The sequence below is a fragment of the Dryobates pubescens genome, chromosome 7 (assembly GCF_014839835.1).
Source record: "Dryobates pubescens isolate bDryPub1 chromosome 7, bDryPub1.pri, whole genome shotgun sequence".
Classification (NCBI taxonomy): Eukaryota; Metazoa; Chordata; class Aves; order Piciformes; family Picidae; genus Dryobates; species Dryobates pubescens.
In genome coordinates, this window is record NC_071618.1 from 44,656,153 (window position 1) to 44,683,466 (window position 27,314).

The 27,314-nt window shown below is 49.8% G+C and overlaps 1 protein-coding gene across 1 annotated transcript in view; it reads left to right on the forward strand.

Moving 5' to 3' along the window:
• The first annotated feature begins 754 nt into the window (after positions 1–754).
• Positions 755–27,314, forward strand: part of WDFY2 (WD repeat and FYVE domain containing 2) — a 57,857-nt gene continuing 31,297 nt past the window's right edge. Inside the window, exons 1-2 of the mRNA XM_009905470.2 lie at positions 755–1,007; positions 23,407–23,474. Of these exons, the coding sequence (XP_009903772.2) occupies positions 871–1,007; positions 23,407–23,474 (205 nt within the window). The 5' untranslated portion in view covers positions 755–870. The remainder of the gene's footprint in view (positions 1,008–23,406; positions 23,475–27,314) is intronic.

The following is a 27,314-nucleotide window of genomic DNA, read 5'->3' on the forward strand; positions in this document are numbered from 1 at the left end:
GTGGTGAATTCCTACTGCCATCCTTCAAGCAGCCCTGCCCCATTGCAAACCTGGCACCAAGCCCTGCCCCCTGCAAGGCTTGGATGGAGCATTACCTGTGCCCCGTTTGGCCCCACGTTTCATTTCACCCGTTTACAACACGGACTGCTTTAATCCGCACAGAAATGGTTCGATTACATAAACGTCGTGCTGCAGAGAACACTGCAGGTGGTGTAACACAGCGAGGTCCTCCTGCCTGATGGGATCCGAAATCCCATCTTCACCTCACGTGATGAGCTTCAGGCCGAAAATAAACTCAGACAGGAAGAGGCAATGTAAACAGGGGGAAGCTATGGCCCGTGTCATCTTTGCTCCGCTTTCTTTGGCAAAGGGGTTCGCAGCGCCGTGACCGCGGGGCAGGCAGCAGAGTAGCATAACCGTGCCAGCAGAGGGGCGCCAGGCACCCGTCAGAAGCGGGACACGTTTTCCTGGATGCCCTCCCCCGAGCCGTACCCGCACTCGGTCCGGGCAACCCGCGCCCCTGCGAGGGGGGCCACTGAAGGAGATCCGCACTGAAACCACCGCCTAGCCAAAGCCTTGCCTTGGCAAAGCCGCGGCGCAGCAGCCCGAGGCTGCGAGATGGCGACAAAGCGCCGCCATTTCCCGCCCCCCTCCGGCCGCCGCGCCGCGCCCCGCCCGCTCCAGCCCAGCCCCAGCTCGGGGGAGGTGCCGCCGCCGCCGCCGCCGCCGCGCTGGTTCCTGCTTCCCGGGGAGCCCACGGCGGTGCCCGGCTTCGGCAAGTCCCTCCTCCGCCTCGGCAGTGCGGGCCGGCTCCCCCGGCCGCAGCCTCCTCCGGCCGCAGCGGCGGTGCCCGCCGGCTCCGCGGCGCCCATGGCGGCGGATACCCAGCCCAAAGCGCTGACTCGCAAGCCCCTCCTGCTCAACAAAGTGGAGGGCTCGCAGGACGTGGTGAACATGGCAGCGATAGTGCCCAAGGAGGACGGGGTCATCAGCGTCTCCGAGGACAGGTACCGGCGAGCGGGCGTCCACAGGTCCTGCGGGGCCGTGGCGGTGGTTTGTCACCTCCACCATCACTCGTCGGTGCTGCCGGTGGGGGACCGCCAGGGTCCTGCGCTGGTGATCCGCCGTCACGGACGAGTGATAGTGGGAGGTGACGGGTCTTGCTGTTGTGGTCCACCACCATCATCGGCGAGACAGGTGACGGACCACCACCATCACTGCTATGGCTGTAGATTCCAAGTACCGGAGTCTCGGCAAGCGTCAGTCGCAGCAGTCCAGCATAGGGATATCGCTTTAGGCAGCTACATCTGGCCCTGGAGGGGACGGACCTTGGGGCAGGGGTCTCCAGCTTGATGTCCATTTCCCCTTCCAACGCCGTGTGGGTCAGGGGGCAGTGAGTGGGCCGGGACGTTGCTGAAAGTTGTGGGACTTGCGGGACTTTTCTTAACGTGGGTAAAATGAGATTTGAAATCGCCTTCATCACAAGAATCGCCAGGGAGGCTGTGGACATCTTTGACCTTGCCTAAAAATTGTGGTGGCATTGGCTAGAACAGTAGTTTTGGTTCCCATTTCTCCTCTCCAGACATTTCTCGATAATTGTTTAAGAATGCCATTTATCAGTGATAAGATCTTGGAATTAAATCCCGCGTTGTAACGCTGCCAAAGAGAATGCTTTCAGGCCATTTAGCTGGATCTGAGGCTGCCCAGAGGCAGCTTTGTCTCTTTTGAAAGAACTCAAACTTAATTCAGCCTTGCAGCTGGAGCTTCAAAACTCCATCCTGAAAGTGCCTGGCTTTAAAGTAAGAGCTCGTTCTTCTTACAGAGCCCATCGACAGTTATTGCAAGCAGAGCTTCCCTGCAGCTCGAGTGCACGGTGTGTAACCTGTGTCCCCAGCTGGAAAGGCAAATGCTGACTAATGCATGATTACACTTTGATTATCCAAGGGGGTATTTTTTTGGTGGCCTCTTTCTCTTGGATGCCTGGTACCCTGTCACCGTGTTAAGTGTCTGCTCTTATGTCTCTGCTAGCTTGCTGGAAAGCTGTCAGTACTTCTTTCACCTTGGCTTTGTCCTCGAGGGGAATTAGTTTTCAGATAGTGGTCAATATGTGCACAGTTAACCTCATTTAAGTCCATCCAAGCTGTCCTCTCCAAGTGGACTCTTCATGCCTCAGAGCAAGAGGGATTGAACTACTTAAACCAAGCACACTGTGGAAGGCACTTCAAGCAGAATGTTACATTACCATGATTTTATTTTAATTTCAGTTGTTACAAAGCTGACTAAAGCTGGAGTGTGTTTCAGCTCCCTGTGGCTGGAAAAGCTTGCTCAGCCAATTCTTCTTATCCATTGGAGGGTATTCCTGAAATTCATTAGCTCTTGTGTACTCCTGTCTCACTGGCTCTGCATTTCCCCTCCACCTGGGTAAAAATAAGCTCACTGTGCCTGTTTTAGCAGGTGGGGGTTTTGGGGAACAGGCTGATGCTCCAAGCTGGTGTTTCCGTGTGGAGAGGGGAATTTGTGGGAGGTCTTTGTTTCCCTGGTAATCAAGATGACAGGCTCAAGTAAACAGGCAGTGAAGCAGAACCAGGGCTTTCCCACTAAGACACTGCTATTTCATGAGTGCCACCCTTCCCAGCCCACAGCAGCTCCCTGGTGTCAGTCACTTAGGTCCTGCTTACTGTTGATGCTGGGTATAGAAATCCTCTGTTAGATGTGCTGAGAGGTGTCTAAAGCTTTGCTGGTGACACAGCAATGTGGACAGTAAAACACTGTGGTAAGCCTGGCGGTTCCCAGGTTATTTTCTGTTGAAAGGCAGTGGGTGTTTTGCCTGCTTGTGGGGCTGGGTTACTGTGTTTGTGGGATGCTATGATTGTCCCTTTCACTTTTTAGGCACAAAGATGCTGATTGTTGCCTTTTTCTTTCATTGCCCACCTGCACCAACATTTGTATTGCAACTTACAGCTTCAGAGTCTAAACTTACTTGAAAGGAATAGCAAGCTGGGAGTAAAACTTGCAGGTTTCAGGGTACCTGGGGTGGAAGCATGGGTTGATAATAGCAGCCTCTCAATACTTGTGCAGATCCTTAAGGTACCTTTTCCTGTTTGGACCTGCCTTTTAGTGCTAGTAGTTGCTTCATGGCCTTGGAATGTGGACAGCTCTCAGAGATTCCTGGAAACTGTAAAGGATGGTTAGGGAGATGTTATCTGTCTCCTGTTAGTCAAATAAGTGAGTTTTGGTCCTGCTTGCCAGCCTGTGGTATGTACTGCTCACAGGAAAGAAATACTCTGAAACTCTTGCAGAGAACTTCTGCTAGCATGGCTTTCCTTCTCCAGCAGTGGCTTTGGGCTGGGGTGGTGGATGGTCACCCGGAGGTGAAGAGGAGGGAGCTCTCCCTTGGTTCATGGGCTGAACATGTTGTTGAAGCTGGTAGCAGTCTTAACATACACAACAACTAGGTACTCCTTCAAAGGTTTTGTTTAGGGCATGATGTGACTCTCTACCTGTAAACCCTGCAGAGCAGCAGCTTTGTCTCTAGTTTCTGTTCTGTACCGCACCAGTGGTTTTATCTGCTCTTAAAGGCACGGAAGTGGTTCCAGCTATAGCTCACAGACACAGCCAAGCATTAGGGAGCCCTGAAGTGTTGCATTACTGCATGCACATATTTTAAGAAGTGAAATGAAACCTAAATAACAATGGTGTGGTTATTTCTCATTTGAAATAGCACAGAAGTGGAAAGGAGGAGTCTCAGGGGGTGAGTCACATATTTATCGAGATTATCTAAACTTTACATAACCTGCAAGGTTGAAATGTCTTTTCAGTGTGCATCAGCAGTATGCCCTACATTGTTTTCTCTTCTGAACCCTAGTCAGTCATTTGAGTGGTGTGCATTGTGTCCAACCTAATCTTAATCATCCTGTCTGATTCCTTATTAGGGCAGCACACCCTGTGTCCGTCTACACAGCAGCTGAGGTACACTGGGAGCGATAAGACGTGACTTTAGTCTGTGATTTTCTCCTAAGGAGAAGGATCCACCTGTCTAGGCAGGTGAAAGTTAAAGGACTGACAGCATTTGTAATCTGAGAATGTATCAATCAGGTGAGGGAGGGCTGTAAGAAATAAATCATTAGCTTTAGCCCATGCTTTTTCACCTGCCAGCAGGGGGGTGGAATTTACAGACACGTGTGCAAACACATAGAGCCTTGGGCGATCCGTGGCTTTGAACGCCCTAGGTGCTGCACATGAGGATAAAGTGGGATACTCCTCACGTGCAGAGCTGGCCCTGAGCTGTAGTCAGCTTCCTGTGTGTTAAAAGCACGTGCTTCCATTTCAAAACTGCTGAGCACCCTTGTCTTTTGTTATCTTCAGAGGGAGTTGTGGGTGTTGGGCATGCCCGAAAAGTAGGTCACTGGCATATCAAGTTCAGACATATCTAATGCCACGCTCCAGAGAAGACTTAGTGTCATTAATCTTACCTGAGCATGAGGATACTGTGGGAGCAGTGCACTGACTCACCCAGCTCTCAGTGCAGGCAGTTCTGCTCGGTGTTGGCACACTTCTGCGTTTCTCAAGAGCCTGCCAGTGATGTGAGCGCTAAGTCACCTGCGTGTCTGATGTGCTGATCATGTGTCACCACACAAGACTGGTAGGAGTGGACTAGGTGTCACCGTGGTAAACTTGCCCTGTGCCACTAGCCATCTTTTATTCCAGCAGCTGTGTTGTAGGTGAGGAAATCTGGGACATGTGATGATGTAGACAGCTTGTCCGGTAATGGTGTGTTCTCTTTTGGGTGGGAGTTCTGTGCTTACATCCATGCTACGCACCTTGGAAATGTAGGTGTTGCAATCAAGAACTCCTCTCCTTAAAGTATCAATGGGAATTAAAAGCTTTCATAGGCAAGTGGAAACTGTCAGAATCCTTTCTTTTTAATAAAGGGGCATCCCAGTCTTCTAGAAAGTGACAAAACCTGGGAGAAAAATATTTATGCCACAGGAAATGGTTTGGGGTTTGCTTTTGAATAAGGGAACAGAGACTCTCCACTCACCAGTGCCTTTCCACTCCCTTGTATCATCTCAAGTTCTTTTTGACCTGACACATCTCAGCTTCTTTCTGTGGTTCTATGGAGCCCAGACTGTCAGGTATGTTCATGTGGTCACAACAACCCCATGCAGTGCTTCAGGCTGGGGACAGAGTGGCTGGAGAGCAGCCAGGCAGAAAGGCACCTGGGGGGTACGGGTTGAGGGTAGGCTGAACATGAGCCAGCAGTGTGCCCAGGTGGCCAAGAAGGCCAATGTGTGTGGCCTAACCAGTGCTGAGCACAGGGCAGAATGACTTCCCTCCTCCTGCTGGCCACACTATTCCTGACACAGGCCAGGATGCAGAACCCGGCACTCAGATGTGTTGAATCTCATGCCATTAGGCTCTGCCCATCTTTGCTCCTTGTGGTTTCCATGTTCAAGTCCAGGGCACTGAGTGTAGAGCATTATACTTCATGCCTGTGATATACTTCTAATGGAAAGGTTGGACTCTTCACTTGGTGCCACATGCAGGTTGGAGATAAGGAACAGCAGACCTCAGTAAACTCTTTGGTTTTCCTGTCTTCTGCAGCAGAGTGGCAGAAAGCGACGTGATTGCTTTGCCCAGCAGCTGGGTTGCAATACAGATCTGTAATGCTCAGCTAAGTGCAGGGTTATGTCACTGGTGCCTGCTCTGCTTTGTGTGGGGCTGTTGGTTTGCAGCAGAAGTGCAGGTGGTGTGAGAACTGATTTTGGGGCTGTGTATGTTTAGCCATCGAAGCCTGTCTGTTTCATGCTCAGGCTATTGCAGCATGAGCAGTAGTTCAAGCAGTGCAGGAGGTGTGGATGCTCTTCACAGGTGGAAAAAGAACTGTCCTTGCTTTAAATGCTGGTAAGAAACATCAGTAGCCAATGGAATTGTTCAGGGAAAACGAGGAGACTCTGCACACAGTGCAAAGGTTTGTAAGAGACCTCTTCCTCTAGGTGCAGCTTGCTCTGAATTCTTTCAAGCTGATTTGCTGTGTTGCAACTTGATGACGGTGTTGGAATAAAACTTAGGGTGGAGGCCAGTGCTGGCTGTTGGAGGGAAAGAAGTGGATGCTGGCAGGAGGTTTAAGAGAAGTCAGGATGTCCAAGAGCTCTTGGAGTCAGAAATTGTTGCAGATGTTGCTGATTTGACCATCGTGTATCCTGCCGAGACGCCAGCCTGGGACTCGCTCACGCAATGTTCCGCTGAGCCCTTGCCGGGGATGGCAAGCTCCTGTTTAGGAACGTTTTGTTTGCTTGGAAGGGAGGGGGTGGAGGGGGGCGTGGGGGTGGGGTTGTTTGTTCCTTTGTTTGAAGCTTCTGGGGCACTTTGTGGCACCACTTATTGACGTTCCCCGGAGTTTGTTTATCCTTTGCCTTATGTACTTAACGTCATTTAAAGATTTAAGGCAGAAACATTCAGCCTTCTCTTTCTGATTCGAGCTGTTGTGCAACTCTAGCTCGTGTAGGTCAATGCACAAACTGACCTGCAAGGTGGCAGCTGCAAGAATGGGATGTGACACGGTTTGGGCCATGACTTGTCCAGACCCAGACTCAGCAGTGCAATTAAGTCTCGAAGTGCAACATTAGGTGCTTGAGCATTCGGAGTCAGAGGTGCTTGTACTTCATCTAAAAGGCACAGAGACATGTGTCTTACCTCACAAGCTTCATTTGGAATAAGAACTGCTCAACAGACCTTCCCTTTGCCTTATGGTAGCCTCTTTTGCTGCCAGCTGCTGCAAACCACTCTTGTTGCAGCAAGTTTCATATGTTGATGCATCTGCCTCCTGTAGGAACCAGTTCTCGTTTTTCTCCTTGCCTCCCATGAACCCCACTGGCTCGGTTTCACTGGCATCTGCTTACACAGAGACTGAATCTCTCATCAGTGTGTTTCCTATCTGTCAGGCCTGGTGACCTTCCTCTGCAGTCTCTCCAGCTCTGCAGCTGAGCAATGCTTGCCAAGAGGAGGCTGCACAATGCCACTTCTGTGTGTGCCCTGCAGCCCTATGGAGTATGTGCAGCACAGAGTCAGCACATAACTGAAAGTGTGCTGGTGCAGGAAACTTCTTGGGTGTTGTTCTTCTTCCAGAGCCAAAGGCAGCTAGAGGAGGTTGCAATACATTGAAATAAAGCAATTGCTACCATGCTGATTCAGCAAGACTGGCTTTTCATTGGGGGTCACTCAGCAAACTGAAGCTCTCAAAAAGCAGGCAAAATTGTAGCTCAATGGAAACCTGTCAGTAGCTTGTTTGACCTGCCTGATAGGATTCTGGTTACTGAGGCAGACTCTCTTGCTTTCCTTCTCTCTAGCTGCACTGTTTCCTGGATGGTATCTGTTTATGTAGGATAGGATAGGATAGGATAGGATAGGATAGGATAGGATAGGATAGGATAGGATAGGATAGAATGGAATAGAATGGAATAGGAATAGGAATAGGAATAGGAATAGGAATAAAATTAACCAGATTGGAAAAGACCTTCAAGATCATCAAGTCCAACCTCTCACCCAACACCATCTAATCAACTAAACCTTGGCACCAAGTGCCTCATCCAGGCTCTTCCTAAGCACCTCCAGGGATGGTGACTCCACCACCTCCCCGGGCAGCACATTCCAATGGCCAATCTCTTTCTCTGAAGAACTTCTTCCTAACATCCAGCCTAAACCTCCCCTGGCACAGCTTGAGGCTGTGTCCTCTTGTTCTGGTGCTGGGTGCCTGGGAGAAGAGACCAACCCCCACCTGGCTACAACCTCCCCTCAGGGATTTGTAGACATCAAGAAGGTCTCCCCTGAGCCTCCTCTTCTCCAGGCTAAGCAACCCCAGCTCCCTCAGCCTCTCCTCACAGGGCTGTGCTCCAGACCCCTCCCCAGCTTTGTTGCCCTTCTCTGGACACCTTCCAGCACCTCAACATCTTTCCTAAACTGAGGGCCCCAGAACTGGACACAGGACTCAAGGTGTGGCCTAACCAGTGCTGAGTCCAGGGCACAATGTCTTCCCTGCTCCTGCTGGCCACACTGTTCCTGATAGCAGCAAGCAGGTTGGATGAGGGGCTGGGGCAAGCCTGGGGACAAAAAAGGACAACTTTGTGAAAGAGAAGCAGGAGATGGGAAGTTTACCAGGCAGCCCTCTAGGGAGGGAGCTTTACATAATCATGACACCATATGCTTCTCTCAGGGCTCTTCATATGTCACAGTCTGCATGCCTGGTGGCTTGAAGCAGCACTCAAGTGATGGTCAAAATGGATGTTTGACTATCAGAAAGCAGACAGTGAATTTTGCAAATCAGAGGGCTGACACTTTCCATGGGCAACTGCCCTCCCTCAGGAGAGAGAACAGTGGTGGGCACTGGCTGTCAAAAGTCATGTCTCACTGCTTCTTTCAGTCAGGCTGCAGGAAATAGCCTTGTGTAACTAACCCTGGCCAGGCTTCGAGCATATGGGCTTTGCTTGTCACACCATGTGTGCTCATCACTCAAGTCAGTTTTTTGGGGAACTCTTAAGGTTTTGAGTACTGAAGCGAAGGCAGTGCCAAAGCACAGCTCTGCATAGATGAACACTGCACTTCTGCTGCCAGCTTTACAAAGACATTTGGTCAAACATTGTCTTTCACTCTGCAAATCCTGTACTGTTCCCTCTTCCTGTGATGGAAGAGATTGATGCTCCCTGCAGGCCTTTCAAATGACAGCAGTGATCGAGCAGTCCCCAAAGGCAATGCCTTTGGCCTTTACAGGTCTGTAATCACAGTTTCCCTAGGGGTTGAGTCCTGCTGACCTAATGTGCATTGGCCTCCTTTGCCCCCAGGTCGAATGATCTGTGTTAGACCTATCTGGATTCAGGTGAGAGAGCAAACACAGCGTCCTGTCCTCACAGGACACAGAGGGAAGGTTCTTGCCTGTGTTCAGAAAGTGACAAATCCTCAGCTTTTGCTCCTCCAGCAGTGGGTGCAGGTTGGATACATTCACCTTCAGCTTTGACTTCACCTCCAACAGCAAACCAAGGCTTGATTGTATTCTTGAGCAGGTGGTGCATCTGCCTTGTGGAGTACTTTAAAGTCTTAAAGTAAAGAGATTTATGTTTTTTTGAGCTCTATTAGGGTCCAATTATGATTTGATGTTAAGACAAGACAAGATGAAGCAGGAAGGGCACTAAAAATGACTCTGTTCTGACTCTCTCCTTGTTGCTTTTTGGCCTTTCTCAAGCAGTGTGGCAAAGTTTATCTTACAGATTTATCCTTATGTTTGGTTGCTCCTACAAGAATGTCAGCAGTGAGGTTTCTTCCCTTGCAGATGTCAGCTGATGCTGCAAGGTCAAGTGTTTAATTCACTGTTTGTGTCTATGTTTCCCAGCCAGTTTATTACACACAGACCCAGAAGAGAGTTGCCTTTTCATTGACTGCAGTTGGTCTTTATCTGAGAAAGCCATGGAATGTGATCCCTGTTAAGAGACAGATCTTCAGTAATTATTTTCCCTCTTTTAGTGTATGTTGGAAACCTCAGGGATCTGTGCCATGAAAGTAGAAATGACAGCTTACATTTTATCTGTAACTAGTTTTGCTCTCATTTTGCTTCTGTGCTGGGTTGTCCTTCACATATTTTCTTCTTGATCTTTACTGTTCTTGAGCTGCATCTTCCCATTCTCCTACTCCATCTCCATTTCCCCATGTGGTACAGAGACATTCCTCCCTCTCAGCTCTGTGTTGTGCTGAAGGAGATGTGCATTATGGAGTCATTCAACAAGTGGTTAAAACTGGCATAATGAAGACCTCCTGTTTTGCAGCACCATATGCATGGGATGGAATGACAGTTGAATTTCTGCTCTGACATTATGGACAAAGCCTAGCTTTTGCTAATCACACCTGCAGCATTCTGGTGGCAGGGGAGATCCTCTGCATGGTGTGCTGGCTGGACTTGCAAGACATGCCTTTGTTCTACTAGCCACTCCAGCAGCCCCACCATCAATAGGCTGCTGTCAAAGGCTGATTGCATGACTGCAGTTACTGGAAGTGCAGCAGGAAAGTTCATAGCTGTGCTGTTCTCCAATGTCAGGCATACAGCCCTTGTCTCCATTGCTTCAAGGTCCTGTGGCACAGGAGTCCTTGGTCAGGCACCAGCCTCAGTGCAGCTTGCTTTCTGGCTGCTGGGAGCTTGAGGGGAGGTGAAAAGGCCTTTGCTGAAGAGCCTTGCATTTGACTTCTAGAGATCAATGATGTCTGTGCTTTCAATATATCATGGCAATGGCCTGCTGCAGCACAGGCAGAAGCAAGGGCTGGTAACAACTGGAGATTGAAGCAGAACAGTGTGGTAGCACTAAGAAGAGGACTGAGGCTGGCTCAGCACTAATTATACTGAAGAAGAAGGGTGAGAGGACAGCGTGTGTGTCAAATCAGGATCAGCACCTTTGGTTTTATTGTACCCTAGGCCTGAACTAGAGTTATTTAATGACTGGAATTAAGGAGTTGATACTTTTTGCTGCATTGCAATGATGCATTTCATTCTGTTCCACTGGGCCCTATTCTCTGTCCTCTTCATTGAGAATAACTATAATTAAGCTCCAGAAGTGCATGTTGAGCCTACAAGAGCCTTGCCTGGGGGCCATTCTTTGTGCTGCTAAGGAGCTTTTAGTCCACTTGATGAGCAAAAGCCTCTTTGGTATTACCTTATGTTTCTAGGTTGTGTTGCATCTGAAGTCAGGAGTAGGAAGAGGTTTTGAGACTGCATTAGCTGCCATTGCTAGCAAGAGTGGGCACATGCTGAATTGCTTCAGGCAGGAGAAAGAAGGGGAAGCAGCTCGCTAGGGAGTCTCAACTGCAACGAGTGGTAGATCACTGTACTTGGCACAGTGAATAGAATAGAACAGAACAGAACAGAACAGAACAGGTTGGAAGAGACCCTCAAGATCATCGCATCCAACTCATCAACCAATCCAACACCACCTAAACAACTAACCCATGGCACCAAGCACCCCATCAAGTCTCCTCCTGAACACCTCCAGGCATGGTGACTCCACCACCTCCCTGGGCAGCCCATTCCAATGGGCAATCACTCTCTCTGTGTAGAACTTCTTCCTAACCTCCAGCCTAAACCTCCCCTGGTGCAGCCTGAGACTGTGTCCTCTTGTTCTGGTGCTGGCTGCCTAGGAGAAGAGACCAACCTCTGCCTGTCTACAACCTCCCTTCAGGGAATTGTAGAGAGCAAGAAGGTCTCCCCTGAGTCTCCTCCTCTCCAGGCTAAGCAACCCCAGCTCCCTCAGCCTCTCCTCACAGGGCTGTGCTCCAAACCCCTCACCAACTTTGTTGCTCTTCTCTGGACTCATTCCAGCAAGTCAACCTCCTTCCTAACCTGAGGAGCCCAGAACTGGACACAGTACTCAAGGTGTGGCCTAACCAGTGCAGTGTACAGGGGCAGAATGACCTCCCTGCTCCTGCTGGCCACACTGTTCCTCATGCAGGCCAGGATGCCATTGGCCCTCCTGGCTGCCTGGGCACACTGCTGGCTCATGTTCAGCCTACCATCACCCAGCACCCCCAGGTCCCTCTCTGCCTGGCTGCTCTCAGCCACTCTGACCCCAGCCTGTAGCTCTGCATGGGGTTGCTGTGGCCAATGTGCAGAACCTGGCACTTGGATGTGTTCAATCTCCTGCCCTTGGACTCTGCCCATCTGCCCAGCCTGTCGAGGTCCCTCTGCAGAGCCTCTCTACCCTCCAGCAGATCAACTCCTGCCCCCAGCTTGGTGTCATCAGCAAATTTACTGATGATGGACTCGATGCCCTCATCCAGATCATCAATAAAGATGTTGAAGAGCATGGGGCCCAGCACTGCTCCCTGGGGCACACTACTGGTGCCTGGCTGCCAGCTGGATGTGGCACCATTCACCACCCTGCTGTATGATGCAGCAGGGATTGGTTCCACAATGTATAGGCACTAAACCATTTCTGAAGAGGAGCAGAGTCTCTTCCCCCCAGGAAATGAATCAGACTTCATAAACAAATCTCTTCTTGCTGACTTCTGCAGCTGCCAGTAAATGGCAGGGAATGGCTGAATACATCATCGTGCTTTTAACGTATCAACTGGCAACTGACCCTGACAGGCTTCCAGCAGGGGCACCAGCCCAGAGCCACGCAGCACTCGCTGAACTGTCAGGTTTGTGTTCTGGTTCCTGTTGTTGCCAGGTTTATCTGCAGCCCAAAAGCACAAAACAGCCTTTTGTGGAGCTGGGTGCAGTGCTTTCAGTCCCACGGCAGCCTGTGTGTGCAGCACTGCCAGCCGCGGCGCCCTGCTGGGTGCGATGGGCTGTTGCAGACCTGCTCTCAGCCCCGCTGCAGGGAGGGTTTCTGTGGGCCATACAGCTGCAAGGCTTGCTGGGGGGGGGTTATTTGGGACCTGCATTGTTTGGCGTGTCATCTTCCCCTTTGTATGCTCTTGATGGTTGCTGGTGTGGCTGGGGAGGACAGCCAGTGGAAGGTAGGAAAGCCCAGAGGAGCTTGTCCCTCTAATGCACTTCCAAAGTGCAGGTTTGGGAGTGGAAAAGCAAAAGCAAAGGTAGAGATTCTGTGCTAAAGAAGAGATTCTGTAAAGGCCAGTGATCATGGGCCTTGGGTTGCTGTCTACAACCCCCTGAAGGGAGGCTGTAGCCAGCTGGGGGTTGGGCTCTTCTCCCAGCCAACCAGCACCAGAAGAAGAGGACACAGTCTCAAGCTGTGCCAGGGCAAGTTCAGGCTCAAGGTGAGGAGAAAGTTCTTCACAGAGAGAGTTTTTAGCTGTTGGAATGTGCTGCCCAGGGAGGTGGTGAAGTCACCATCCCTGGGGGGGAGTTCAAGAGGGGATTGGATGTGGCACTTGAAGCCATGGTTTAGTTAGTCATGAGGGGTTGGGTGACAGGTTGGACTTGGTGATCTCTGAGGTCTTTTCCAACCTTCTTGATTCTGTGAGTCTCTGAAATGGCTTGCCTTGCCTCTGGCTGTGTCTCCTGGGGTCTTTGCTTCACAGCTGAGCCTGTGTTCACATGCACTTTGTGACAGGAGCATGTTGAAGAAGGCAGATGCTTTCAGAGACAAGCATATTTGGGTTTCAGTTCTTAATCACCAAAGCTGGACTCCTAGCTATGTAGGCAGGAGGTTTGTACACAGAGTGGTATGGGAGGTGTTTGGATGTGGATGCAGGAAAGGCAAATTCCCTGGGGAATGGCTGAGTGCTTGTGCTGGAATGTTTTGCATGTGGATTCAAAAGTGCAAGCAGTGGTTTCAGAACGGGGTGTGTGGCTGCACAATGGTATTGTTCCAGAAGCAGGTGATACTGCCTGTGTTTGCAGGCAGCCTCCTGGTTTGCAAGCCAGCTGTTGTGGTACTCTGAAGGATTATCCTGGCAGTGGTCATCTCTTTGTTTTATTTCCCTTTATTGCTGGGCATGATGACTCCAACCAGAAATTTCTGTGTATTTAATGGTTGGCCAATGCCTTTACACTGACCTCAGGCTAACAAAAGTGAAGTGATCATGGAGGTGGTAGGTGGAAGGTTGGACTTGATCTCAGAGGTCTTTTCCAACCCTAATGATTCTAAGAAGAAGAGGAAGTGGGAGAATTTGGACCACCTTAAGACAGTATTGCAATGTACAATATGACCAGAAAGGAGAGCTCTTTGGAGCAGAGATAGCAAACCCTTTGTTCTGACTTTTCAAGTCTTCTCAGCAAGGCCAGTACTGTACAGGGGGCTGCATGTGGGGCAGGCTTCAGCAGGATCAATACTATTTCCTCTTTTCCATGAGTGCATGAACCAGCTGGGACAAATGGAGAGCTGAACCCAGGGCCAGCTGCTGTGATGACTGTATTTCCAGTAAGCAAATAGCACAAGGGGATGTTTGCAGGTGTGGGGATCTGCCTGGCTGTACCATATGGTCGTTGGCATGAGGCACTGGTCTTGGCCTGAGCCGCCTCACACAGTGGCCAGCAGCCCCCAGACAAGGCCTGAGAGTCAGCCTGGATCAGGGATTGTTCCCAGCACACAGCTGGGATGCAGCTGCTGGTTTCTGTGCCAGGTGACCTCACTGCCAGAGACTGGTCCCAGGACTGTATCATTTATTAATCTAGGTGTGCTTCCCATCCCTGAGGCAGCCAGGTCTTGTGGCAGTCTCTGCTGGCAGGATGTCAGGCTGCCTGCTGGAAACTGCTGCTGTGATTTAAAAAACCAAACCCAATACCCAAGCCTTGGGTCAGTCCCTTGTTTCAAACAAGACACAGCCCTTAGCACAGCTCTCCCTGTAAGCATTTTACTGGTTTGAGATCATTAACAATAGGCTTTAAAAGCCTGAATTCAAGACCAAGAATATTTTGGCATTCTTAAGACTTAAGTTCAACCAGATGGGAGGCCAGGTCCCCAGGGGCTGCAGTGATGAGCAGAAGTGCACACACTGCCAAATTCCAGCATGCAGCATGGGCCAGTGGCTCAAAGGGCCACAGCCAGGACTGGAACCTAGCTGGAGCACTGATAGAATAGACTACACTAGACTAGACTAGACTAGAATAGAATAGAATAGAGTAGAATAGAATTAACCAGGTTGGAAAAGACCTTTGAGATCATCAAGTCCAACCTATCACCCAGCACCATCTAATCAACTAAGCCATGGCACCAAGTGCCTCATCCAGGCTCTTCCTAAGCACCTCCAGTGATGGTGACTCCACCACCTCCCTGGGCAGCACATTCCAATGGCCAATCTCTCTTGCTGGGAAGAACTTCCTAACATCCAGCCTAAACCTCCCCTGGCACAGCTTGAGACTGTGTCCTCTTGTTCTGGTGCTGCTTGCCTGGGAGAAGAGACCAACCCCCACCTGGCTACAGCCTCCCTTCAGGTAGTTGTAGACAGCAAGAAGGTCTCCCCTGAGCCTCCTCTTCTCCAGGCTAAGCAACCCCAGCTCCCTCAGCCTCTCCTCACAGGGCTGTGCTCCAGACCCCTCCCCAGCTTTGTTGCCCTTCTCTGGACACCTTCCAGCACCTCAACATCTTTCCTAACCTGAGGAGCCCAGAACAGGACACAGGGCTCCAGGTGTGTCCTGAGCAGTGCTGAGGACAGGGCAGAATGCCTTCCCATGCAATTGTTTTGAGTAATTGAGGGGCAGTAAGTGAGTGCTGGTGTGGGCTGGGATGCTGCAAGCAGTGAAGAAATGAGTATCAAATAGGAAGAGCTTATTGCCTTTGCAGTGAGGTGGAGGGAATGGCAATATCTGCCTCCTCCTCACCACTTCAAAGCAACAATTGCCTTGGTGACAGCAGCTGCTGGAGCAGGTCTGTGGCTACCTCTGCATTGCTTGGGAGTGTCCAGATGCTGGAGACCTTTTCCTGCCAAGGAGAGGTGAGCTTGGGAGTCTGGCACCTGCTAGTTATTGGGTGTTCCTGGAAACAGGACTGGGATGTGGAGGGAGTGTCTGCACCTTTCCCATACACAGAGAGACATCTGAAACTTACCTTCTTGCCAACAGAATGAGGGTTTTTAAAAGGCCAAGTCTAGCAGGACTTGTAAATCACTGTCAGCTCTTGCTGAACCAAAGTGCTGGAGCCAAAACTCCAGGGAGAGAAACAGCATGGTTGAAATGTTCATGAAAACAAAGGGTGCCAAAGGAGCAGACAGCGTGGGATGACTGTGAGAACTGACTGGGAGCACTGATCTGAGCAGAGTAAAATGTCTCTAAGCTTTAAAGTCTGTGCTTTGCAAGGAGGCTGCTGGACTTCTTTGCTTCCTGTGTTTTAGGTAACTGTTACTGGTTGACCCCTGGGAAAGCTAAGATGCAGATCCTAGGGCTACATGCTTGGAGTTCACTGGCTTCTGCTCAGCATGGAGCTGCCATGCTCTCAGCACTTGTTGCCTTCTACAGCAAGATCTTCCTTTCAGAAATTGGTCAACAGCCATTGCATGCTCTGGGAAGGAAAACAAAAGGAAGGCAAAAAAGCAAAGGGAAACTTTGACCTGGATGGAGCAAGCATTGGAAAGGTTCAGTGCTGGGGGGAGAAGGATGCGTGTGTGAAATGCTCTGGTTGGTGCATTTCTGAGGAGCTTTGTTTCCTTGCATTTATTTATATGGTGCAATTGGTGTACCCAGCACTGCTCAGGACACACCTGGAGTCCTGTGTCCAGCTCTGGGCCCCTCAGGTTAGGAAAGATCCTGAGATGCTGGAAGGTGTCCAGAGAAGGGCAACAAAGCTGGGGAGGGGCCTGGAGCACAGCCCTGGGAGGAGAGGCTGAGGGAGCTGGGGTTGCTTAGCCTGCAGAAGAGGAGGCTCAGGGGAGACCTTCTTGCTCTCTCCAACTCCCTGAAGGGAGGTTGTAGCCAGGAGGGGGTTGGTCTCTTCTGCCAGGCAACCAGCACCAGAACAAGAGGACACAGTCTCAAGCTGTGCCAGGGGAGGTTTAGGATGGATGTTAGGAAGAAATTCTTCCCAGGAAGAGAGATTGGCCATTGGAATGTGCTGCCCAGGGAGGTGGTGGAGTCACCATCCCTGGAGGTGTTTAGGAAGAGCCTGGCTGAGGCACTTGGTGCCATGGTTTAGTTGATCAGATGGTGCTGGGTGATAGGTTGGACTTGATGATCTCAAAGGTCTCTTCCAACCTGGTTAATTCTATTCTATTCTATTCTATCCTATTCTATCCTATCCTATCCTATCCTATCCTATCCTATCCTATCCTATCCTATCCTATCCTATCCTATCCTATCCTATTCCCCTTTACATCCAACAGTAACTTATTTACATTCTGCTACTTTCTTCCCAAGCTTTGTGGAGAATCTTCCTTTGTGGAAAATCTTTCTGCTGGAGATTTGTGGAAAATTCCCTAGGCACAGCCTAACCCTGGCCCAGAGTCTAGAGAAAACTCATTTGTTCACTGCAGTGTTCAAGGTCATGGCTGCTCTGGGTTAATCTTCCTGTTTATTGACATTATTTAGAGCAAGCTACAACTACCACCCTGTCCAGCTGATCAGCTCTCAGGCCAGATGCTCTCTGCAAGGCAGCTCTGTTTCATTTTTGCTACATCCTTCCCCCCAGCTGGACTAAAAACTGGTTATAAAAATTGTCCCTTGCCACTCTCCTCTCAGCAAAGGATTGAAGTGCTGCTCTGCATGGATGCTGCTTTCCTCTGGAGGCTCAGCAGTTGGGACACCTCTGAATTAAGTAAAGTGCCTAATCTGCAGCAGATTGTTAATGATTTACACTTCTTGATAACTGCTCACCAACTGCATGTGCCTTGCCAAAGCTCACTCTTTGTGCTTGATAAGAAGATGCAACTCATATTTGATGTAGCATGTGGAGGAGACCTACTGGACTGCTGGGTCATTCCAATTGCATGTTTTCCAGGCAGGTAGACTGGACTAGACTGGACTAGACTGGACTAGACTAGAATAGAACTGAATTAGCAGGTTGGAAAAGACCAACCTATCACCCAACACCATCTAATCAACTAAACCATGGCACCAAGTGCCCCATCCAGGCTCTTCCTAAACACCTCCAGGGATGGGGACTCCACCACCTCCCTGGGCAGCACATCCCAATGGCCAATCTCTCTTGCTGGGAAGAATTTCTTCCTAACTTCCCTGCTCCTGCTGGCCACACTATTCCTCATCCAGGCCAGGATGCCATTGGCCTTCTTGGCCTCCTGGGCACACTGCTGGCTCATGTTCAGCCTACACTCAACCAGTACCCCCAGGTCCCTTTCTTCCTGGCTGCTCTCCAGCCACTCTGACCCCAGTCTGTAGCACTGCCTGGGGTTGTTGTGGCCAGTGTGTAGAGCCTGGCACTTGGATGTGTGCAATCTCCTGCCCTTGGACTCTGCCCATCTGCCCAGCCTGGCAAGGTACCTCTGCAGTAGATTGGAAACATTGATTACCTCAAAGGGGGAACATGTTAAAAATGATGGTGGAAAATATGCAGCAACTAACCAGTGGAGAAAGCAGAGACAACAGAAACTTCTAGTCTCTTAACACAGGACTATGTTCATTGAGATTCATGGTCAATTACCTTAAAGATGGTAAAACAGCATTAACAGAATATGGATTTGAATGCTGAAGAATGGGAAAGCTGTGTCAGAAGTGTAAGGAAGGCCCTGGATGTGAAGAGGCACTGCACACTTGAGGGATGATTTGGGCTGGGGTTTTATCAACATTGAAACCTACAGCTCAGGATGTGCTCTTCAGTCTTGTGGTGCAGGTCTGAAGACAGACTCTGTTCATTTGTGTTCATTTCCATGGAATCAGTAAGGGTGGAAGGGACCTCAAAGACCATCTCCCCACACAGCTCACTGCCAGGATACAGGACTGTCTTGGCAGCCCTTGAAATGCCAGCTCACCTCTGAATTACAGCCAGAGCTTTGGGCATTGCTGGCACCTCATGGGGCAGCCCTCAGTATGTGTGAGAGCCCCTGCCATGGCACTTCAGAGCTGCAGTTGCTATGCAAGTGAGGAACAAACCCTTCAGAATGGGGCTGAGTTTGCATTGTTTTGCCCTGCTCTCATCCTCCCTTGCTGCTGACACTCAAGCTGCTGGGAGTGCTGCTCTCTTGCTCAGAGCACTGTGACTCTTCAGCCAAAGTTGTCTTGCTGGATTAGAGCAAGAGTGACTTCTAGCCTCCTCTAGGAGAGCAAATCAGATAGCAATTGAGTTTGTTCAAGGCCAGAGCAAATGTCTCAGAGTCAAGCTACCCTGAGAGGAAAAGAATAACGAGCAGAAAAGCTGAGGGAACATTTTATCACCTCTGAATCATTGTTCAAGCTCACTGATGAACTGGAGGAACTGTCAGTGGGATTCTTCTGCAGGAAACCCTTGCTGCATTGCAAGAGGAGGGTATTGCAAGGAGAGCATTTCCAGAGGCTTCTTGGTGTGGTACAGAGCTCACAAATGCTCCATGGAGATGCTTGCTGTCTCTGAAACAACAGTGCCATAGCTGTTCTGTGATTCTGTGAATAACAGAAGGCTGGCTGTTCTTGGAGAGGACGTGTCAGAAGGCCTCCAGCATCTGCAGCTGCACCTGCCCAGCTGATGCTCCTCTTTGTTGGCTAAGGAACTTACCTGCACCCTGCAAGTATGAGAGTTGGCTTGGGTTTGGTTTGTGGGTTTTGAGAGGGGTTTTTTGGTTTGGTTTTTTTTCTTTCACAAAGAACAAATCCAGAGAAGCAATTGACAGATGGGCAGAGTCCAAGGGCAGGAGATTGAACACATCCAAGTGCCAGGATCTGCACACTGGCCACAGCAACCCCATGCAGAGCTACAGGCTGGGGTCAGATAGGTTGGACGTGATGATCTTGAAGGTCTCTTCCAACCTGGTCTAATCTATTCTATTCTATTCTGGTCTATTCTATTCAAGCAAAAGCTGATATAGGGACATAGAAGAATGTGAAAACTGAGGAAACAGCTTCATAGCAACCGTGTGGATGTTAGGATGTGCCAGCTGAGGCTGGGTGCCTCCTGGCACTGCCACATAAGTTACACCTCCAGTGCCCCAAGTGTCCAACCCTGTAGATGGACACAGGAAACAGCCTATTTCTACCCAAAAATCCTGCACCCTGTAAATCCATCTGCAAAATCATTCTGTGCCTCTTTCTTCCTTCTCTGCTCCCGTGGGAGATGCTCCCTATAGGGTAACGCTGGGGGAATGGAATGGAATGGAATGGAATGGAATGGAATGGAATGGAATGGAATGGAATGGAATGGAATGGAATGGAATGGAATGGAATGGAATGGAATGGAATGGAATAGACCAGACCAGACCAGGTTGGAAAAGACCTTTGAGACCATCAAGTCCAACCTATCACCCAGCACCATCTAATCAACTCAACCATGGCACCAAGCACCCCATCCAGTCTCTTTTTAAACACCTCCAGGGATGGTGACTCCACCACCTCCCTGGGCAGCACATTCCCATGGCCAATCTCTCTTGCTGGGAAGAAATTCTTCCTATGCAGATTACTTGCATCCAGAAATCAATGTGCTGAGAGACAGCATCCTCCTGTGGATGTGGAAATGTGTGATCCTTCCCCCTCAGCAGGGGCACAGTTTCCTAGGTGCTGCACTGGGTAGTTAACCGAGGCAAACATTCATATGAAAAATAAATTGAAGCCTAAGGGTAGAGTTGTTTGTGCCAGGCTCTCTCATTTTCCTCCACATCCCTTTATTACTTGTAAACTGTTTTCTTCTGTATCTGTCTTTCCTCCCAGGTGCTGTGCTGTTTTCTTATTGATGCCATTATATCATTTCAGAGTAAACCTGAGGAAATTCTTTCCACTGCAGCATGCCAGCATTTGGGTTTGGTAAATTCCATCTAAGGACTTAATTTAGTGCTTGGGATTCATTATCAGTTTTTTTTCCTGTGTATTTACCTAAAGATTAATATAATGGTTTAGCCATGCCATGCTGTGGGTATGTGTGATCCCCCAGGGACCAGTGCTGGGCCCCATCCTGTTCAATATCTGTATTGATGATCTGGATGAGGGGAATGAGTCCATCAGCAGTAAATTGGCAGATGACACCAAGCTGGGGGCAGGAGTTGATCTGTTAGAGGGTAGGAGAGCTCTGCAGAGGGACCTTGCCAGGCTGGGCAGATGGGCAGAGTCCAAGGGCAGGAGATTGAACACATCCAAGTGCCAGGTTCTGCACATTGGCCACAACAACCCCAGGCAGTGCTACAGGCTGGGGGCAGAGTGGCTGAGAGCAGCCAGGCAGAGAGGGACCTGGGGGTACTGGTTGATGGTAGGCTGAACATGAGCCTGCAGTGTGCCCAGGTGGCCAGGAGGGCCAATGGCATCCTGGCCTGCATCAGGAACAGTGTGGCCAGCAGGAGCAGGGAGGTCATTCTGCCCTGTGCTCAGCACTGGTTAGGGCACACCTTGAGTCCTGTGTCCAGTTCTGGGCCCCTCAGGTTAGGAAAGATGTTGAGTTGCTGGAAGGTGTCCAGAGAAGGGCAACAAAGCTGGGGAGGGGTCTGGAGCACAGCCCTGTGAGGAGAGGCTGAGGGAGCTGGGGTTGCTTAGCCTGCAGAAGAGGAGGCTCAGGGGAGACCTTCTTGCTCTCTCCAACTCCCTGAAGGGAGGTTGCAGCCAGGTGGGGGTTGGTCTCTTCTCCCAGGCAAGCAGCACCAGAACAAGAGGGCACAGTCTCAAGCTGTGCCAGGGGAGCTGGAGGGTTGCTTTCTTGCAGGTCATGGATCTAGTGGGTGTTTTTAGCACAGTTCCACTGAGTCACATACTGCAGAGCAGGCCTGTAGTTTAATTCAATGAGAATCTTCCTAATAACTTCCACTACTGAAACATTTGAATGTGGAAGGGAGATGAAAGTAATTGGATTGCAGTAATTAAATCATCCAATGTGATCACCTTCAAAAGGTTGTGTGTTCATGCTTCCCCAGTGCAAACAGGGATGGGTCAGTGCAAAAAGCACCGAAGCTGCATCTGTTCAGGAAGAGAAATCGTTTGCTAGGGTGGGGATGGGGGAGGTCTGTGGGCAAGGGGGAGGGGTGAAGATCATTTTGTTACCCCAAAGCTCTGTGGGGAAGGCTGATGCACAGGTCTAAAGGAAGGAGTTAATTCTGAAACCCTGACAAAAGTCTTAGTGTGATGTAATGCTTGTTTTTTGTTACCAGAGCTGCTGCTTGATGCTTACTGAGAACTAGAGAATAGGATAGGATAGGATAGGATAGGATAGGATAGGATAGGATAGGATAGGATAGGATAGGATAGGATAGGATAGGATAGGATAGGATAGGATAGGATAGGATTAACCAGGTTGGAAAAGACCTTTGAGATAATCCAGTCCAACCTATCACCCAACACCATCTGATCAACTCAACCATGGCACCAAGTGCCTCATCCAGTCTCTTCCTAAGCACCTCCAGGGATGGTGACTCCACCACCTCCCTGGGCAGCACATCCCAATGGCCAATCTCTCTTTCTCTGAGGAACTTCTTCCTAACATCCAGCCTAAACCTCCCCTGGCACAGCTTGAGCCTGTGTCCTCTAAATTGGAGATGATAAGGATTTGAGTAAGATCAAGGCAAGCAACAGTTGGCTGTAACTGAGAGGACTGGGTTATGCAAGAATAAGCAGGAGATTACTGGCTGCCTGCTGCTTTACCTAAGTGTGTTTTGATGAAATTAGCTGATGAACTCGAGTTTAGAGACTGCTTCAATTAGGAAGAGGCTTCAGAGATTGGATCAAACAAATGACAGTGAGGACCAGAACATATTTAATAACCCAGATGGCACATCAGCCCAGATTCTCTGCTCAGCAAACAAGCAACAAGTGTCCCAAGTGTGGGAAGGTCATGGACTGAGTGGCAGGGAGCTGCCAGTGTGATACAGTTATGAGAAAACACAACTAATCTGAGATGCACTGGAAAGGTCTTCCAGCAGAGAGGAAACTACTGATGTGTTTGTGAGAAGGCCTGGAGCACTGCATGGCTGTGTCTGCCTCTCTTTGGGAACAGCAGCTCTGAACTGATGAGGCAGAGCAGGCTGCCTGCCACCTTGACCACCCTCTTCAGAGGATGAAAGTTTGGCTTCCTCAGCCTGATGTTCAGTGTGTATCTGATGGCACACTGAGTGAACCGAGAAGAGAAGGTGCTGAAGCTGGAGAGCTTATTGTTGACACAAATTGACATAACCTTAGTAAGGAAAAGCTGAAAACCCCAGCACCTTATTCCTTTGCACCAAGCACCCCATCCAGTCTCTTCCTAAACACCTCCAGGGATGGTGACTCCACCACCTCCCTGGGCAGCACATTCCAATGGCCAATCTCTCTTTCTATGTAGAACTTCTTCCTAACCTTCAGCCTAAACCTCCCCTGGCACAGCTTGAGACTGTGTCTTCTTGTTCTGGTGCTGGTTGCCTGGGAGAAGACACCAACCCCCACCTGGCTACAACCTCCCTTCAGGGAGTTGTAGACAGCAATGAGGTCAGATAGAATAACAGCTACAGATGGACCAATGCCTACCTTGAGAGATGGGGAAGCTTCTGCAGAGATCTGGATGGACTGATACAGGAGTGGTTTTCCAGGCTGCCTAGGGTGTCTCAGGTCCTTGTGTGAGGCTGTAAATGAACACTCATGTTCCAGCCCATTGAAAAGGCAAAGAACAGCAAAAACCCCACAGAAGTTTGCAAGTACTGTTGTGATATGTTCTGCTGAGATGTTGAGCACCACGTGGAGCCAAGGAGAAGGCTACCCTCATCACATTACAGATGCTGAGGTGGAGGCATAAGGCTGCTGCAGGGGTTTGCATCTTCATTTTCCCCTCTCAGCAAAATAATTCAGTTTTGAAGGTGGTCTTGCACATTTGGCACCACTCTGTTTTCAGTCATGGTTACTCTTTCACTCTTCCTGATGTGTGTGCTGTGTTTCTTCTTCTGCAGAACGGTTCGTGTCTGGCTGAAGAGAGACAGTGGGCAGTACTGGCCCAGCATATACCATGCAATGCCATGTAAGTATGCAGAGGGGTTCTCTATCTACTGGGTGTTTGCCAGACAGCTCTTGGGGTGCTGAAGCTTTGTCACCATTTGCAAGCTTAGCTCTCTGCATTAAATATTAGTCTTGAACGAGAGTCTTGGTTTCCATGAAGCTTTGCCAAGCTGCACACCAATGGCTTTGCCAAGGTGCATGCTGATGGCTTTGCCAAGCTGCACACTGATGGCTTTGCCAAGGTACATGCTGATGGCTTTGCCAAGCTGCATGCTGATGGCTTTGCCAAGCTGCACACTGATGGCTTTGCCGAGCTGCAATGCTGATGGCTTTGCCAAGCTGCAATGCTGATGGCTTTGCCAAGCTGCAATGCTGATGGCTTTGCCAAGGTGCAATGCTGATGGCTTTGCCAAGCTGCATGCTGATGGCTTTGCCAAGGTGCAATGCTGATGGCTTTGCCAAGCTGCAGTGCTGATGGCTTTGCCAAGCTGCATGCTGATGGCTTTGCCAAGGTGCAATGCTGATGGCTTTGCCAAGCTGCATGCTGATGGCTTTGCCAAGGTGCAATGCTGATGGCTTTGCCAAGCTGCAATGCTGATGGCTTTGCCGAGCTGCAATGCCGATGGCTTTGCCAAGCTGCAATGCTGATGGCTTTGCCAAGCTGCAATGCTGATGGCTTTGCCGAGCTGCAATGCTGATGGCTTTGCCAAGGTGCAATGCTGATGGCTTTGCCAAGCTGCATGCTGATGGCTTTGCCAAGGTGCAATGCTGATGGCTTTGCCAAGCTGCAGTGCTGATGGCTTTGCCAAGCTGCATGCTGATGGCTTTGCCAAGGTGCAATGCTGATGGCTTTGCCAAGCTGCATGCTGATGGCTTTGCCAAGGTGCAATGCTGATGGCTTTGCCAAGCTGCAATGCTGATGGCTTTGCCGAGCTGCAATGCTGATGGCTTTGCCGAGCTGCAATGCCGATGGCTTTGCCAAGCTGCAATGCTGATGGCTTTGCCGAGCTGCAATGCTGATGGCTTTGCCAAGCTGCAATGCTGATGGCTTTGCCGAGCTGCAATGCTGATGGCTTTGCCGAGCTGCAGTGCCGATGGCTTTGCCAAGCTGCAATGCTGATGGCTTTGCCAAGCTGCAGTGCTGATGGCTTTGCCAAGCTGCATGCTGATGGCTTTGCCAAGGTGCAATGCTGATGGCTTTGCCAAGCTGCATGCTGATGGCTTTGCCAAGGTGCAGTGCTGATGGCTTTGCCAAGCTGCATGCTTATGCTTCTCAGAGGCTTCAGGGATTAGAGCAGCAAAAGGATGCAGAGGTTGAGCAAGTGTGAGCAGCTAATGCAGACACAGATCAAAACTGTGGGAGCCCAAAACGTAGTCTTGCATTCTGGCATGGAGTCCGTGAAGCTTTGTAAGTCTGCAGTACAAATCACTCTCCTCCTCCTAGTCTATGTACTCAGTCCATTGGAGTGCAATGAGAAGTGGTTTTATGTGGTAGGATTTGAATATCCTGCAGCAGCAGATATGATAGGGCAGACACTAGGCAGGAAGGCAGCTCCTCCACTGAGGAAGTGGAATCATTTTAGCCCTGCAATTAAATATGGAAACCCAGATCTCCCTGCTGGATCCCTCCAGTGTGATCTGCTGTATGTCTCCCCTGCCAGTGAGAGTGCTCATGCTTTAAAAGAAACTGCAGATCCATGTTTGTTTTTCCAAGAGACAGCTGAGTAGGTCACAGGCTTAGCTGTTTGTCCTCAGCCCAGTGTTGAGTGTAGGAGTATAACTCTGCAGGTCACCAGCAGCAGGGGCATGCTGGTGCTCCTCAATCAGCTTCAGGCATGCTGGGTTAGCCTATCTTTGGAAAGCTTATGAAGCTCACCCTAAATCCACAGATTGGGAAGCATTTATCCAGTCCCTTTGAGGTATTCTTGCTGTCTGGCAAAAGAATTACTTTAAGCTAGGATAGGTAGATTTGGAAGAGACACCTGTCTCCATGATACTTAACATAGTTAATAGATATAAATGTTAATACTGCAACAACATCAACTGGGGGCCCTAGAGTGGCCATGGTACTTGGCTGACTGCTCTAAGTGTTCATTTGGTAGAGAGAGAGATCTCTCTTTGCCCCTTGTTGCTGGACTAGCTCATAAGAATGCCAAGCCTGAAAGGGGCATTCTGCTCAGGATTTTGCACTTAATGCTATTGGAAACCAGCTAATGATGTGGCAGTCTGTGGAACTCTGCCACAGTCACTGTCAGTGGCCTGAGTTCCCTTGCCCTGTCCTAAGAGGCTTGCTTTCCCTAGGCAAGCTGTTGTGCAGTGGCTCTTTGAGCGGTCTGGCATTGACACTTCTCTTTTTCCATGTGATGGCTTTGCATACATCTGCATTTTAAAATCTCATTAGGTCCTCCTTTGGTCTTAGCAAGGCTGCATTATTGCCAGCAGTAACAGCTTCACTGCAAATGGTGGAGCAGATCCAGATCCCCTCAAGGGGGACTGTTTCAAAGCTGCTCCATACACTTGAACACCTGGCACTGTTCCTTCCTTAGAAAGGCTGGTAAGCTTTTGGGCCATGAGGTATTACAGCTCTGCTGTGTTATTAACCAGTTTCAGGAATGATCAGTGGTAATTAGTGACTGGAGCAATGACAGTTACACTGTCACCCATGGCTCTAAGCTTGGAAAGCACAGGAAGGGCTCTGAGTCAACCCCTGCACAAATCCTGCCTGGCAATGGTTGTTTTGTCCATCTCTGTGTGGATCACCTCTTTGATGGGCTTCTGCTGTGGGTTCACGCTGGTTCTTGGGTGGAGAAAGATTGCCCAGAGGTTCTCTGTGAAAATCTAGTGGGCACAATGGTGCCTTGGTGCTGCTTGGCAAGCTGTGAGTGGCTGCTCCCCTGAGCTTGACTCAGGATTTTGGTTACTGTGGTGCATAACCAACACCATTTTATCATTTGATATCCAGTAGCCTAAGTAACTCAACCTGCATCCTGGGTGCTTTGGGAGCCCAGGAGGATAAGGAGTTGAGCTGAGTCAGACATGTCTCTGGTCAAGCTCTGCACCATCAGTGCAGGCCATCAGTGCATTCTGAACATGAAACCCATTAAATTCCTGGGGGAAAAAAAGATCAAGATTGGAGATCTCTTCTGAGCAGGGACAAATCTTGCTGTTCAGAGGTGGGACTTCCCCAGTTACAAAGTGCTACACCCTGCCTATGGGTGTTTCTGTGGCAGGAAAATTCTGCTGGCCACGTTATTTTAACATCATTTCCTCCAGTTCATGTGAGAGTGAGCTGTGGATGTTACACAGGCTGCCACAGCATCAGTAAAGCAAACTAGACAAGCTGGAAACCTGGCTAGCACATCTCCTTCATCACAGCATTTTCTTAACTGTAATAGCAAGAGACTTCTGTCAGGTGTGTTACCAAGATATAGAATAGAATAGAACGGAATAGAATAGAATAGACTAGACTAGACTAGACTAGACTAGACTAGACTAGAATAGAATAGAATAGAATAGAATAGAATAGAATAGAATAGAATAGAATAGGGTTAGAAAAGACTTTTGAGATCATCAAGTCCAACCTATCACCCAACACCATCTAATCAACTAAACCATGGCACCAAGTGCCTCAGCCAGGCTCTTCCTCAACACCTCCAGCACCTCCCTGGGCAGCACATCCCAGTGGCCAGTCTCTCTTGCTGGGAAGAATTTCTTCCTAACCTCCAGGCTAAACCTCCCCTGGCACAGCTTGAGACTGTGTCCTCTTGTTCTGGTGCTGGTGGCCTGGGAGAAGAGACCAACCCCCACCTGGCTACAACCTCCCTTCAGGGAGGTGGAGAGAGCAAGAAGGTCTCCCCTGAGC